We start from the raw sequence: 16,698 nt of genomic DNA, 5'->3' as shown, positions 1-16,698 counted from the left end.
TCCCTTCACTCCTGAGTTGGGGCGCCAGATTTGGGAGAGGGAAACCTTTGTTTTCTGTCCAAGCATTCTCGATGTTATCTGGTAACATCCTCATTCCTGACAAAGTGGAAAGCGAGAAAGATCCCAGAGAGCCTGGCATGAGTGTCGGGTTCTTTGCAGCTTGACCAGGCTCTGTGTGCGTGAGCTCACACTAGGTTTACTGTGTGCCGAGGTGGCCGGTGCCCGGTGCTGTTGGCAGACCCATGCCTGCAAGAATTCTCTTTTATTTCCCTTGCAACAAAGCCTCGTTGCAGAGCCAACATTCTCCTTTGCTGACTTTTTCCACATCACCCTCCCCTTGGAGCCTCGGATTCGTCTGGACCACATGAGGTTGCCACTTGGGGAGGTGAAAAATGTTCAAATATCAGCTCTATCTTGTGGTCCTGTGTAATAGTCTTGGCCTTTGTTTAGGCTTCATTAAAAGTAGTCCAAAGTGAGTATAGCACATGCTCTTGTGTCCTTGTGTTTTCAAAATGTTATCCTGTTGACTTCCAGTGTGGACTCTTCTGCTGGCTGGTTTCCTTTTCAAGCTGGGAATAAACCCGGCACAGGATCTGGTTCCCGTCCTTAACCAGAGCTTTCTTAACCAGGCTCTCCGAGGGGCACTAAAAGATCAGAGCAGGGCTGCCAGATTTCCTGCTCCTTGGATTCACACTGCATCCAAATACAGCAACCCAGTGCCTATAGAAGTTGTGCCTCCATTGTCCAAAATCAGGTCGGCCTCTGTCCTCATCACACCTGAGGCCTCACGTCCTGACGGGGGCTGTCCTGACAGGCCAGGGCCTGCAGCAGCTCACGAGTTAGGCCTCTCCCTTGCATTATCACGCTGGCCTATTGCTCCATCTCACTTCCTCTTCTGATGGGTCTCCAACATCTCTCTTTCCACCTGCAGAATTACCTCCGAGTTGCATTCCAGGAGGTCAACAGCGGCTGCACAGGGAAGACCCTCCTCGTGAGACCTTACGTGACCACTGAGGACGTGTGCCAGCTCTGTGCCGAGAAGTTTAAGGTGGGGGACCCTGAGGAGTACAGCCTCTTTCTCTTTGTTGATGAAACGTGGCAGCAGCTGGCAGAGGACACCTACCCTCAAAAAATTAAGGCTGAGTTGCACAGCCGGCCACAACCCCACATCTTCCACTTTGTCTACAAGCGCATCAAGAATGATCCTTACGGCGTCATTTTCCAGAACGGGGAAGAAGATCTTACCACCTCATAGAAGAGATGAGACTCCCTGGCGGTGCATCCAAAAGGGGAGGTTAGGAACCTTGCCTTCTGGCTTCCACGTGCTTGTGCTTGAAAAGCAGTCACCTCCTCGGTTCGGTGACTGAGCCATCCACAGGCTCACTTGGCCAAGGGCATCATCTTTAGCTGCATTGTCCAGGCAAGGTAGCTGAGGTTCATGAGACAGTAGGATTCTCCTTCAGGGATGGGAGAATTGCATTTGATAGTTTAAGTGTCCCAAGATTGTGTGCCTAACCCCAGCCAGGTTCTAAGTTGGCTCACACGTATGTATATGTCCTGAATAAACATTTAAGGTACAAGCTCTTCTCTTATAATTCAACGGCAGGCGTTTGACAAGACTGTCTGATGCAGTGCATCAGGTATGTCTCAGTTCTGTGGATGACTCTGTCCTTCCTTCCTTCGTTCCTTTTCCTTTCTTTGCTTTCTTCTTTTTTCTTCTCCTTCTTCCTTTTTTTTTTTTTTTTTTTACAAAGAGCCTTTGTGTTTTATATATTTCATAGAAATTTTTATAGCAGTTGCAGGTAAACTGTCAGGAACTGGTTTTTAAAATATTTTTGTAACTTTAAAATATTCTATAATTATGCATGTGATTTTAACATTTAATATTCAAAAAAATCTCTTGCTGGATTTGAGAGTATCGCATTTTTAAAATGTCTCTCTTCTGTAACTGGATGTTTTGGCAACTTTGTGGGGAAAGACTGCTGGATTTCTTAAAGCAATGTATTACTGACACTGGCCACAGAATGCCTTTGGAAATCTGATGTACTGTTACCTTTTTCATGCTCAGTGGTATTGTGTTCTTTTGTGTTTTAACCAAGTTATGCTGAGGATCAGGAGAGAAATGAATGTAGAGAGAGGTCGTGACAGAAAAACAGACTCTAACAAAGGACTAAGCGGTGTAGTCTGCTGGTTCAGACTCCTGGAAGGAAGTGGTAAAAGGAAATGGAAGGATCCACTTCCTCTGAAAATACTGTAAATATGCAGTGAGATTTGGCAAAACCTATCCAATGAAAACCCCACGAGGAGGAAAAATAATAAAGAGAACACTTTCCCCACCTTTTCCATATAAATCAAAACTAACAGCATCAAATTATTTGGGGGCAGAAACCATGTATGTATAATGTGACTTCCATTGAATTAAGTAGGATGCTGTTTCAAAAAGAGCTTGCAATGCCACCAAAAAGCCCATCTGTGTTATAAGAATGTATGGTGAAGTTAACCTCATGTCTTATAGACCTGTTTGGGAGTGTACAAAGTATGAGGGTCCTGTATCAATGTGACACAGGTAGTCACAAGAACATGTCATTGTACTGTGTAAAGATGCGTAGTCATCTAATTTGGTTGGCTTTGTACCCTGTACCTTTTTTAGCTTTTGCTGTACATCTAGAACCCTCAGCACACACTGTGTGTTGTACTTCCTTTTGTAAATGATTTTTTAAATGGAATTTTGCACATAATACATTGTAATACTGTATGATAATCATGTGTGAAGACTTTTGAAATAGTGAGTTGTGCTTTTTTGTCTTCAAGAAGTAGAGTATAATCATGCACCACACAATGTCATGCAAAAGTGAAATGCACACCAGTGTTTGCAGTTAGATAATCCATAGAGAGGAAATGGAAAAGTTTGCATTTCTTCAGGAGCCCATATACTGATGTGAGGCAAAAGTCCAGGAGCAGAAGGAAAATATAGTGTTCCAATCTGAAAGGATTTCCAGTGTCATCTAAGACAGTCCGTGGCTTAGTCGGACCTAGAGAAAAATCACTGTTAATCAGAAGGGCCTTCAGACCACCCCCTACCATTCTTATGTGACCTCTGCAGTGTCCTGTCCAAAAGGTGAGTGAGTGCTCTTTCAAAAATCCAGCAGGACAGGCAGTCTTTTTTACCACCGTATTCCTAGTGTTGGAGCCATCCTGGCAGATAACAAGCGCTTGATAAGTCCTTGTTTTTTATTTTTTTTTTTATTTTTTTTTTAATTTTTATTTATTTATGATAGTTACAGAGAGAGAGAGAGAGGCAGAGACACAGGCAGAGGGAGAAGCAGGCTCCATGCGCCGGGAGCCCGATGTGGGATTCGATCCCGGGTCTCCAGGATCGCGCCCTGGGCCAAAGGCAGGCGCCAAACCGCTGCGCCACCCAGGGATCCCAAGTCCTTGTTTTTTAAAGATTATTTATTTATTGACAAGAGACACACAGAGAGAGGCAGAGACACAGGGAGAAGCAGGCTCCTCACAGGAAGTCTGATGCAGGACTCGATCCCAGGACCCCAACATTATGCCCTGAGCCGAAGGCAGATGCTCAACCACTGAGCCACCCAGGAGTTCCTGATAAGTCCTTGTTGAGCGAACAAACTTTCTAACCCATCAGTAGGATGGATACTTAAAGATCAGAACAACAGTTAAATGAGCGGCCTGCTTTTTATATTTACAATGAATTAAAAATGAGGACAGTTCAATCCACATAGCTGTACTCCCTACCCTCCAAATTTAGGTCACTTCTCCTTGTCCTTAGGAATCAGTGCACAGCCATTTAAAGCAAACCCCAACATCTGAATGGGAGGCAGCCTTCAGTGAGATGAGAGAGAGAGATCAAAATAGGAAAAATTCGTGTGAGCAGAAAAAAACATCACAAGACAGCCCCTGGTTTTGTCATTGGGCAATGCTTCCCTGCTAAAATTACAACATCACATGTGTCTTGACTTTTTTCCCCCCACGCAGACATTTCTCACTTCTCAAATTGCCAGGAAACAGATTTTGGTGAAATTTGGAAGGAATAAGAGGAGAGTAAAAATATACATGATGAGTGGAGGGAGAAGAGAATGTATTTCCAAATCTAAAATTATGTTATAAAAGTTGAATGCTAGCCAGAAGGAAATACATATATATATATATATATATATATATATATATATATATATATATATATATATTTATGTTGTAGGCACTGCCAAATATTCCCCCCTCAGGGACACAGAATAGAAATAGAAACTTGATAAAGCAGTTCAGTATTATGTGGAAGTTACAACTTTAGATCCATAAGAAAACAAAAGGCAGGAAACCCAACCGTGAATGCGTTCATTCATAAATGTGACTTCACTTCCACTGGGCAGCTCTTCTCTTCATCTGGAAGAGGCTAGAACTGAGAGCATTCTGGTTACCAACAGCACTGCGGGGTCACTCCCTGAAAGTGGGAGAGAAATGGCACAGTACATGGGACCCAGTATTTGAATCACCTGGCCGTATCTAATAGTGAAATCCTAAAAATCACCATTTTTCAGACCATGTTCATAATGGTGAGTTTGAAACCAAAAGTGTTGTTGATTATTTAGTTAACCCCAACCACGCTGGAAATGTGAAAAACTTATGTTGCAGATTCATGAGCAGACAATAAGAAAAAGGGAGAGGCGGAGGGAGGAGGAGGCTCTTCAGTATTTGTCAGAGAACAGGCTTCTATTGGGAAAACATCTATTTTTCTCCAATATCAAAGGATGGGCGGCAGGTGGCACAGACTTCCCACGTGAACACCGACTCTGCCGGGAAGATGGACCCGGGAAGTGTTTGAAGATCCTTGGGAGAGATCCGGCGCAGGTTGGATGGAGCCTCGCAGACTGCCCTGAACCCCTACGCAGCGGGGAAACCTGCCCCTGGGCTTGAAGGCAGGCAGCGGGGGGACTGGGGGGCGCGGCGGCCTCTGGTCTGCCTTGTAAGGTGCTCCCGGCTGCGCGGGCCCTGGGGTCCGAGGCCTGCACGCGGCGGGCGTCTGCAGCTGCATCGCAGGAAGGAATCGGAGCATTTCCCTCGGCCGGTGCCAGCCCTTCTGTCCCTGTGACCGCCCTGGCCCTCGGGCTCCGCGGGGAAGCGGCCCCTCCCGCGGGCGAAGGCCGCTCCCGCTCCCCTCGGTGGCCTCCTTGGGGACCACGGTGAAGCCACGCCTGAGGGATCCCATACCGGTGTAGATCAAGACGCAGGCCTGAAGATACAAACACACCTGCGAGAGACCTTTCCTACGGCCGCCCTCACCCAACAGGTGGAGGCGCTCCCTCTTCCCCAGCTGGCAGAAGCCCAGGGCATGGGCGCCTCTAGTGGGCCAGGACTCCAGGGAAATAGGAAGCAAATCACAGGGGCCGCTTTAAATTTTCTAGTAGCCACATTAAAAAAAGGAAAAAGAAATAGGTAAAATGAAGACTAATATATTACCATGCTCTGAATAATGTGTTTGAAAAAGATGGTAGATTTAACTCATGACATCCCAAATGTCAACAATTAATTTAAATATTAAGTTAATATTTTATACCGTCTTTGACATCTGGTGTACATTTGACACTCATTCCGCAGCTCATTTCACACCAGCCACTTATTGAATGCTCAAAAGCCACACGTGGCTAGTGGCTCCCATGTTGAGTAGCGCAGTTCTAGCATATTAACTAGGAGTAGTTTAAAAAGCTAAAAAATATGAGCGTGTGTGTATAGAAAATTTAAAAAGCATCCACCTCGTATCCATTACAAAACACACATGCACACTGTCAAACAAGCACTTCTTACTGGCTGGGGTCGTAACAGCATCCTGGCTCATCCGAGTGCCACCGGCCAGCAGGAACTCATCTGTGCCACATCAGAACACTGCCTGGCACCCACAAGCATATTAAATATTAGTTGCTAATATCTTTACATATCATTAATGATCAATTTCTTTAAAATTTTTCAGTGCTGTTCTTTGTACTTCTCTGCTTCTGTTATTACCTGTTGGCAAGTTTCTTATGAAATAGAATAAAGGCAGTACGCCCGTCTCAAAGGTTTAAACAAAATGTATTGGGGTGAGATGCCTAGCGTGGGAGGAAAAAAATAGAGTGGATGCCATCCTTGAACCTGTTGATGCTGATGAGGGGGGTAGTGGTGGCCACTGTGCGTATGCAGGCACCTGTGTGTGCATGTGTGCACATATGTGTGCGAGGATTGGGAGTGTTTTCTCAGGATTCCCTTCTGGTTCAGAGTATCAACAGGGCCCATAGCCAGTAGGGAATTTTTTTTTTTTTCTTGCCAAGAAGGGTGAAGGGGAGGAAGGGAGGCTTGTCAGCTTCCAATCTGAGTGAGATGCTGAGAGGAACCATCTCTGCCTGCACAGAGTCTACAGCAGCCCTTCCCAGGAAGGAATTATTACTTAAGTAGAAGCATAACTCTAGTCAGTGATTATTTCGACAGCTTCTCCACATTTTATTTATTATATTCACTTGTTTATTTAGATCTTTATATAAGCATGTATATCATTTAACAGGATTATGCCTAAAAGCATTATGCTGTACCCAAAAGAATAAGGTATTTGATGTGAACCTCTTGATCTCTGCTGATCATGTTTCCCATCTCTTGCTCATTCTACAAATCATGAGAAAATGGACTTGCCTATCAGATTGCACTTCCAGTTGATTTTCTCTTCCTCACTTGGTTTCACCTTTGCAGTCAAGAGACATGCATATACTCTGAACAGAAAGAATGAAAACCTGCAAAGAACAATAAACTGACAAAGACTCTTCAGCCAATCAAAAGTGGATATATGTGAACTAGCTAGGACACTGGAAATATTGGTTTTTTACCGGCACAATACTTGGCAAATTACAAAATCTCATTACACAGATAGTTTAACATTTTGCTGCAAAATTATAGTCCATGGGCCAAGCATCACATCTCCTTGGAGCTGGCGTGTATATTGGGCCCCTCCCAGACCTGCTGAAGCAGAACCTGCATTTTAGCAAAATCTGCATTAGTTCCAGGCATGTCTGGGGCAGTGACACTTGTGTAGCTAATACAATTAAACAAATACATTTGTATTGTAGGGGAGGTTCCTGGGTAGCTCCGTTGGTTAAGTGTCTGCCTTCACTCAGGTCATGATCCCCGTGTCCTGGGATCTAGCCCTGCATCACATCGGGCTCCTTGCTCAGCGGGGAGCCTGCTTCTCCCTCTCTCTCTGCTACTTCTCCTGCTTGTGCTCTCTTTCTCTGTGTCAAATAAATAAAATCTTAAGAAATATATATATAAATGTAGGTGTGCTGCTGTTACCACACTGGAGGGAAGAAGAAAATGGCTGTGAGGCCCACTTTATTTTCTTATTTTTAAAGATTTGTTTATTTATTTTAGAGGGGTTGAGGGAGGGCAGAGGGAATCTCAAGCACACTCCACACTGCGCGGGGAGCCTGATGCGGGGCTCAGTCTCATGACCCTTAGATCACGACCTGAGCCAAAACCAAAAGTTGGACACTTAACCAACTGCCCCGCTCAGGTGCCCCTGTGGGGCTCACTTTATAAAAGGGCAAACTAAAATCACCTGCATTATCACAAAAGGTTCAAAAGGCAGATGTCGGGAAGTAGGTATTTACCTCAAGGTCACTTATTAAGTTCTTGCTTTTGTAGGAAAGAGACCAGAAGGGTCTGGAGAAAGACTGAAAAGGAGGTGGGTTGATGAAGTCAAGTTTACTGGTTTTGCTGGTTTTGTTGGATGTTGTCTTCTTTTACCTCTGACCTTGTGGGAGCAAACAAAAATTGGGAAGGCTCTTTCTGTCTGGGCCAGCTGTTCGCACATGTGTGTGTGTGTGTGTGTGAGTGTGTGTGTGTGCAAGGGCAGCATCACGTAGTCCAGAGAATTTAGTCACATTGTCTGCACGTGATGTAGGAAGTTGATGAGCTTTTTTATTCTCTGGAAGGATGGTATTCCTTAGGGGGCCATTTTACTCATCAATTTTGAAAAACGTGGAAGATATATTTAATTAAATATATTTGGTGACCAAGGAGCGAATTGTTCAAAGTGTCTTTGGAAGAGTGAACTCCTTTGGCCTCACCGGCCAGTGATTGCAGAGGGAAAGGACCAGGAGAATTGGAGGTGAAATGTTTGAGGCTTCCATATCCTTCAGATTCTTCTGATCTTCATTTCTCAGGGCAATCATTCCCAACAATACTGGGCCCTCCTGTGCTTTTCTCCATGACATTGGTTCATTCACATGACTTTGCCCTGTCTTTTCTGGGGGAAAGGAGGAAGGGTTTGTTTTTTTAAAAAAATAAACAATGCACAGTGTCAAATATCCCCTGGTATGTAACAGAGAAGCTCCCCACAGCCTGTTTCTGATGCCTCCTCCCCTAAACAACTTCTCCAGCTGCGTCTTCCATTCTTTATCTCCATATTCCTAAAAGCATATGTACATGGATGTTTACTGATTTCTTTTCCAACGTTAGACATTACTCAGTTCCTATTACAACAGGTGAGGATTTTATCTCTTATATCATGTTCTCTCCTCACCATATATACATACACATGCATGTTTTCTTCTCCAACCTCCCCAAATAATAACATAACACTTTGGACAAACTGATGTTTTTTTTATTATTATGACAATGTAAACATTGTAGAACTAACTTACAGTGCAGCTGTATTCCTTTTTTATACAAATCTTTGTTTTTCTTGGAGTTATTTCCTTTTTCCCCCCCTCTGTCTTGCTTACCTTTGATGTACCTACCATTAATTTATCCTTAACTTCTATTCCACAGCTGAGAAATTCCTTTTATTTTTTATTTTTTGAGAAATTCCTTTTAATATGACCCAAGAATTTGGAATAGCCCATCATTTCCTGTTTTATTTTTATCTTTCATGGACATATCTTCCTAGAACTGACTTCTTGTTGTAACATGAACCGTTTGGTCTTCAGGACTCAATAGAGCTGTCACCCTGAGAATTTCCTTTCCATTCTACAGAGTTAAACAGCTTATATATCCCATATCCCTTTTTTGTCTTTTTCTTCACTCATTTTTGTTGTGGTGGTTGTGGTTGTTTTCTTGAAGCACACCATCCAGAAGAATTGGAAGTGAAATATTTGAGGCCTTACATACCTTCTAGTTCTTTTATCCTTACTAGTGCTTGATGGTTTGGCCGGCTGCAGAATTCTACAATTCAACTAGAAATTGTCTCTCAGAATTTTGAAGATTAGAAATCATTTTCCTTCGTTTGACTTCTGGCTTTCAGAGATGCTGTTGACAAGTCTGATACCATTGATTTCTAATCCTTGTTTCTGTCAAGGTACACGTTGTGTGTACCTTACATGGTTGTCAAAATGACCAAAGACAGTCTCTTCAATAAATGGTGCTGGGAAAATTGGACATCCACATGCAGAAGAATGAAACTAGACCACTCTCTTGCACCATACACAAAGATAAACTCAAAATGGATGAAAGATCTGAATGTGAGACAAGATTCCATCAAAATCCTAGAGGAGAACACAGGCAACACCCTTTTTGAACTCGGCCATAGTAACTTCTTGCAAGATACATCCACGAAGGCAAAAGAAACAAAAGCAAAAATGAACTATTGGGACTTCATCAAGATAAGAAGCTTCTGCACAGCAAAGGATACAGTCAACAAAACTAAAAGAACCTACAGAATGGGAGAAGATATTTGCAAATGACATATCAGATAAAGGGCTAGTTTCCAAGATCTATAAAGAACTTCTTGGGATCCCTGGGTGGCGCAGCGGTTCGGCGCCTGCCTTTGGCCCAGGGCGCGATCCTGGAGACCCGGGATCGAATCCCACATCGGGCTCCCGGTGCATGGAGCCTGCTTCTCCCTCTGCCTATGTCTCTGCCTCTCTCTCTCTCTCTCTCTCTGTGTGTGTGACTATCATAAATAAATAAAAATTGAAAAAAAAATTAAAAAAAAAAGAACTTCTTAAACTCAACACCAAAGAAACAAACAATCCAATCATGAAATGGGCAAAAGACATGAACAGAAATCTCACAGAGGAAGACATAGACATGGCCAACACGCACATGAGAAAATGCTCTGCATCACTTGCCATCAGGGAAATACAAATCAAAACCACAATGAGATACCACCTCACACCAGTGAGAATGGGGAAAATTAACAAGGCAGGAAACAACAAATGTTGGAGAGGATGCGGAGAAAAGGGAACCCTCTTACACTGTTGGTGGGAATGTGAACTGGTGCAGCCACTCTGGAAAACTGTGTGGAGGTTCCTCAAACAGTTAAAAATATACCTGCCCTACGACCCAGCAATTGCACTGTTGGGGATTTACCCCAAAGATACAGATGCAATGAAACGCCGGGACACCTGCACCCCGATGTTTATAGCAGCAATGGCCACGATAGCCAAACTGTGGAAGGAGCCTCGGTGTCCAACGAAAGATGAATGGATAAAGAAGATGTGGTTTATGTATACAATGGAATATTATTCAGCTATTAGAAATGACAAATACCCACCATTTGCTTCAACGTGGATGGAACTGGAGGGTATTATGCTGAGTGAAGTAAGTCAGTCGGAGAAGGACAAACATTATATGTTCTCATTCATTTGGGGAATATAAATAATAGTGAAAGGGAATATAAGGGAAGGGAGAAGAAATGTGTGGGAAATATCAGAAAGGGAGACAGAACAAAGACTCCTAACTCTGGGAAACGAACTAGGGGTGGTGGAAGGGGAGGAGGGCGGGGGGTGGGAGTGAATGGGTGACGGGCACTGGGGGTTATTCTGTATGTTAGTAAATTGAACACCAATAAAAAATAAATTTAAAAAAAATGACCAAAGAATTATATCTCATTTTGTCTATAACATCAGCTAATCTCCCTCCACCTTGACTATGGACCCAGCCATATGACCTACTTTAGTCAAAAGGACAATAGCAAACATGAGACAAGTAAATGTTTGAAAAGTGCATTGGGCAGGCCCTGTCTTGCCGCTGAGAACCCTCTCATCACCCTTGTGAACAAATCTAGACTCATTTCGTGAGAGTCTGAAGACAAGATATGTGAGTCGGGCAGTCTTAGGCTATGCATCCAGTTCAGACCAAAATTACCCAACCAACCCACAAATTGTTTTAAGTCACAAGTTTATATGGTTTGCTAATTAGCGAACCTGAACTAATACACCTCCCTTCCTTTTTTAAAAAAAATTAAATTCAAGTTAGTTAACATATAGTGTAGTATTGGTTTAGGAGTAGAATTTAGTACTTCATCACTTACATATAACACCCAGTGCTCATCCCAAGTGCCCTCCTTGAAGCTCATCATCCATGTAGCCCATCCCCACCCATCTCCCCTCCAGCAACCCCCAGTTTGTTCTTTATATTTAAGAGTGTCTTATGAAAAAAAAAAAAAAAGAGTGTCTTATGGTTTGCCTCCCTCTCTATTTTTATCTTATTTTATTTTTCCTTCCCTTCCCCGATTTTCATGTTTTGTTTTTTAAATTCCACATAGGAGTGAAATCATGTATCTGTCTTTCTCTGAATGACTTATTTTGCTTATCATAATACACTCTAGTTCCATCCATATTGTTGTAAATGGCAAGATTTCACTTTTTGATTGCTGAGTTATATTACTGTGTGTGGTGTGTGTGTGTGTGTGTGTGTGTGTACACCACATCTTCTTTATCAGTCATCAGCCTATGGATATTTGGGGTCTTTCCTTTATTTGACTATTGTTGCTGCTATAAACATAAGAGTCTATTTACCCCTTTGAATCAGCATTTTTGTATCCTTTGGATAAATACCTGCTAGAGCAATTACTGGGTTATAAGGTAGTTTTATTTCTAACTTTTTGAGGAATCTTCATACCGTTTTCCAGAGTGGCTGCACCAGTTTGCATTCTCACCAACCCTGCAAAAAGGTTCCCCTTTCTTCACATCTTCACCAACATCTCCGGTTTCCTGAGTTGTTCATTTTAACCATTATGACAGGTATGAGGTGATATCTCATTGTGGTTTTGATTTGTATTTCCCTGATGCCAAATAATGTTGAGCATTTTTTTTATGTGTCTATTAGCTATTTGTATGTCTCCAGTGGAGAAATGACTGTTCACGTCTTCTGCCCATTTCTTAACTGAATTATTTGTTTTTTGGGTGCTGAGTTTGATAAGTTCTTTATAGGTTTTGGATACTAACCATTTATCCGATATGTCATTTGCAAATATCTTCTTCCATTTCATCGGTTGCCTTATAGTTTTGTTGATTGTTTCCTTCACTGTGCAAAAACTTTATCTTTGGGCATCAGAGTGGCTCAGTTGGCTGCGTGTCTATCTCTTGATTTCAGCTCTGGTCATGATCTCAGGGTCATGAAATTGAGCCCTTGTTGGGCTTCATGCTGGGCATTGAGCCTGCTTGGGGTTCTCTCTCTCTCTCTGCTCCTCCTTCCCTCACCCCCAATTTGTATGTGTGCTCTCTCTTTCTCTTAAAAAAAAAGAAGTTTTTTATCCTGATGAAGTCCCAATAGTTCATTTTTGTTTTTGTTCCCCTTGCCTCTGGAGACATGTCTAGCAAGAAGTTGCAGCAGCCGAGGTCACAGAGGTTGTTGCCTGTGTTCGCCTCTAGGATTTTGATGGATTCCTATCTCACATTTAGGTCTTTCATCCATTTTGAATTTATTTTTGTGTATAGTGTGAGGAAATGGTCCAGTTTCATTCTTCTGCACGTGGCTGTCCAATTTTCCCAACATCATTTGTTGAAGGGACTCTTTTTTCCCATTGGATATTCTTCCCTGCTTTGTGAAAGATGAGTTGACCATAGAGTTGAGGGTCCATTTCTGGATTCCCTATTCTGTTCCACTGATCTATATGTCTGTTGTTGTGCCAGTACCACACTGTCTTGATGATCACAGCTGTGTAATACAGCTTGAAGCATCACAATGCATCCTGCTTTGCTTTGCTTTTTCAACATTACTTTGGCTATTCATGTTCTTTTCTGGTTCCATACAAATTTGGGGATTGTTTGTTCCAGCTCTGTGAAAAGTGCTGGTATCATTTTGATAGAGATTGCACTGAGTGTGTAGATGCTTTGTCTTTCCAATTCTAGAGCATGGAATGTTTTTCCATTTCTTTGTGTCTTCAATTTGTTTCAGACGTGTTTTATAGTTTTCAGAGTGTAGATCTTTTAACTCTTTGGTTAGGTTTATTCCTAGTTATCTTATGGTCTTGGGTGCAATTGTAAGTGGGATTGATTCCTTGATTTCTCTTTCTACTGCTTCCTTATTGGTCATTTACTTTGCTTCCATTTTCGAGAATCTTTTTAGAAGCTTTTAGAATCTTCTCTTTGTCTCTACTATTGGGAATGTCAGTGGTGTGGATTTTTTTCCCTCAACTATTATTGGAGACTCCATAGTCTCTTTTACTCTAGAGACCCATATTTTTATTTTTATTTTTTTAAAGATTTATTTATTTATTTATTTATTTATTTATTTATTTATTTAGAGAGAGCGAGAGAGAGGCAGAGACACAGGCAGAGGGAGAAGCAGGCTCCATGCAGGAAGCCTGACGTGGGACTCGATCCTGGGTCTCCAGGATCCCACCCTGGGCTGAAGGCAGCGCTAAACCGCTGCACCACCAGGGTGGCCCGAGACCCATATTTTTAAATTCTGAGAACATTTCTTATACTGTTACAATTATTATTTCTTTCTCTCCATTTTATTTTTCTTCTGGAATTCCTATTATTTGAATATTGGATTTACTAGATTGAGCTGCCTTTTTTAGCTTTAATCCCTACTTTCTGTCTTTGTTTCTTATACTTCCAGGGCAATGCTTGAATTATTGATTTTTTTCTATATAATAACATATTTGCAATATCCAAAAAATTTTTTTACCTCTGAATATAATTTTTATAACATTTTGTTCTTTCCTTCCATGGATACAGTATCTTCTTACCTCTCTGTGAATATTATAGTAAGATCTAATTTAGTGTTTGTTTTCCTGTTTATCCGGTTCTTTTTTTTTTTTTTTTAAGATTTTATTCATTTACCTGAGAGATAAGGAGACATAGCTAGAGCAGAGGGGAAGAGACAGAGAGGGAGAGAGAGAAGCTGACTCCCTGCTGAGCAGGGCTTGATCCCAGGACCCAGAGATCACGGCTCCAGATCATCACCTGGGCTGAAGGCAGACCCTTAACTGACAGAGACACTCAGGTGCCCCTCTGTTTATCTAGTTCTATTTTTGCTTAGTTGTTTGGATCGCTGCCTTTTGGGTTAGAGGCTCTACTCAAATGCTCAGTGACTTAACTATTCATAACTAAATGTAAAGCGCCACAAAATTTGTTGGAAATCGTGTATATTGGGCAGAGCTTGTGAACTGATGTCCCTTCTCTTGGAAGACTATGTGGCACTCTGCTCATTTTGCCAGAGGACTGAAAACAATGTGAATATTTGTGGGGGTTTTCTCTTGGGTCAGGCAGTTTCCCTACCAAAAATTCTCTAATATCCCTCTGGGGGTGGCAGGGCAGGGTTTAGTCTAGCTGCCAGCCTTCTGGGAGCAAAGCAGGCAAAGTGTTCGCAGGGGTTCATCCTTCAGGAAGCTGGGTTTTGCTTAATCCCCGTTGTCGGTAGGGTGTCTTAGCCTCACTCTTCATGCTCGTGCTCTGAACTCAAGGACACAGCTTCTTGTGCCTCTCCAGAGACCAAGGGTCTCCTCCTCTCCCTTTCTGCTGCTTGGCTTGTCTAGGTCCCTGAGCCTCCCTGGATTCTGCCCGAGGAGTTAACTGCCTGGCCTCTTGGCTTCTCCTCCCGCAGTTGCTGTCTTCTGGGCTTTGTTCTAGCTGCTCAATGAGTTCATCAGCATCCACAGCTTTGTTGCCAGTTCTCACTAGCTATTGTCTCTTCCTTCCTTCTTTCTCCTTGTTCTTATGGATTTATACCTTGAAAAACAATTTTTTTTTTGATTCTCACTTTAGTGAGGTGTTGGTAGGGACTAGATGTATACATTCTGTCTTGTTTAACGGAAACCTGTAATCAGCTCTTAATATGAGTGGTGAGCACACTTGAAAACCTGGTTAGCAGAACTGAACACAGATCATTACACTGATGATCAGAGTCAGTGCATCCATCCTGCTCAGTTATTATTTTATAAAAACTAAAATTGTTATCTGAAGGCCACCACCCACCAACGCTGTTTTATTGTCAAGCGCATCGCCTAGGATTCAAGCTACATCTTTCACTATGCTCTTTGTCCTTTCCTCTTGATCTGAAGGAAAAGAAACGAGCCACAACAGATGACACGCCAAGCCATTTTCTTGCTTAGATGCGTAATTCTCCCACAGTGGGTGTGCACCTGGGTCAATACTATTTATGCAAGAGCACGGGTGTTTTGTCTCAATGAGCAGGAAAACATTTTATCACATTGTTTTGTGATACAATGTGATAAAAGCTTGTAGTTGTTTCCAACTAAGCAGTAAAAGGAATTACACAATGTAAAATGATAAATAAAAAGTTCTATGAGTCATCTTTAATGTGGGGAAAATGTGCAGCCAGCACAGAGACAGTGTTTTTCCTGCATGTTAAAAATAAAGTTGAACGCACTGAAATAAATATCAGTAACAGCATGTCCCAGAAGCTCCAAAAACGGTGAGACTTTATGGGATTCAGTGTAGTTCATGCTTTTTATTGAGATGGTGGAAACAATGTACAAACTGCTGATTTTATTTTTTATAGTAAAAAATCTTATGGCAAAATTCACTCTCTTTAGTGTATGTTCTATGAATGTTGACAGAAACACTAATGATCAGTCCCTGAAAACACTCCCACGATTCCCTTCTGCTCCCCTGACCCCAGTCCCTGGCAACCACTGATCTGTTTTCTGTTCTTATAATTCTGCTTTTTTCAGAATGTCACGTAAATGGAATCATACCATACACAGAATTTTGACTCTGGCTTAAACATTTGTATACAGGTTTTTATGTGAACATGAATTTTCACTTCTCTGGGATAAATGCCTGGGAGTACAATTGCTGAGTTAAATGGTAGTTGCATGTTTAGGTTTTAAAGAAACCACCAAACTGTTTTCCAGAGAGGCTGCACTATTTCACATTCTCAGTGGCTCTGTGGGAGTGATCCAGCTTTGATTCTTTTTTTTAATTTCAGTGTTTGCTGAAATTCACTAGGAGATGCAGTCCAGAGTTTCAGGAGGCTTAAAATGTATGCACCGCTAAGAACCTCTTAACTTCTGGAAGCGTTATGACGAATGACACTCCAGCGTAAACTAACTCACATACAATAGGGAAAACAAAAGTCACGTTGGCCTACTCTTTTCCTCCAGAAAGTTTAAACACCAGAAAACAATGGGGTAATGATGTTTACAAAGTCTTCACCTTTAATTTCTTTAAAAAGACTTTGTTTATTCATGAGACACACACACACACAGAGGCAGAGACACAGGCAGAGGGAGCAGCAGGCTCCACGCAGGGAGCCCGACGCGGGATCACGCCCTGGGCTGAAGGCGACGCTAACCTGCTGAGCCAGCCAGAGATCCCAAAGAAAATGTTTCTTGTCCACAGAAATAGAAACGCATCGTGCATGTCCAAAGATGCAATAGATTACCGCTCTGTGGATGCTAACCAGCATCACATTTATTTGTACATTCATTTCAGCATTCCTGATTGCCTTGTGCACTTTAGT

The 16,698-nt window shown here is 42.3% G+C and overlaps 1 protein-coding gene across 12 annotated transcripts in view; it reads left to right on the top strand.

Moving 5' to 3' along the window:
- RIN2 (Ras and Rab interactor 2) overlaps positions 1–2,761 on the top strand; it is a 218,543-nt gene extending 215,782 nt beyond the window's left edge. For all 12 annotated transcript variants that reach the window (XM_072799857.1, XM_072799858.1, XM_072799860.1 and 9 more), the window contains one exon: positions 932–2,761. In XM_072799857.1, the coding sequence (XP_072655958.1) occupies positions 932–1,255 (324 nt within the window). In that variant the 3' untranslated portion in view covers positions 1,256–2,761. The remainder of the gene's footprint in view (positions 1–931) is intronic.
- The last annotated feature ends 13,937 nt before the right edge of the window (positions 2,762–16,698 follow it).

This window comes from Canis lupus, chromosome 26 (genome assembly GCF_048164855.1).
Source record: "Canis lupus baileyi chromosome 26, mCanLup2.hap1, whole genome shotgun sequence".
NCBI classification, from domain to species: Eukaryota; Metazoa; Chordata; class Mammalia; order Carnivora; family Canidae; genus Canis; species Canis lupus.
The sequence above is the reverse complement of the archived record's forward strand: the minus strand, read 5'-3'. Positions and strand labels throughout refer to the sequence as shown.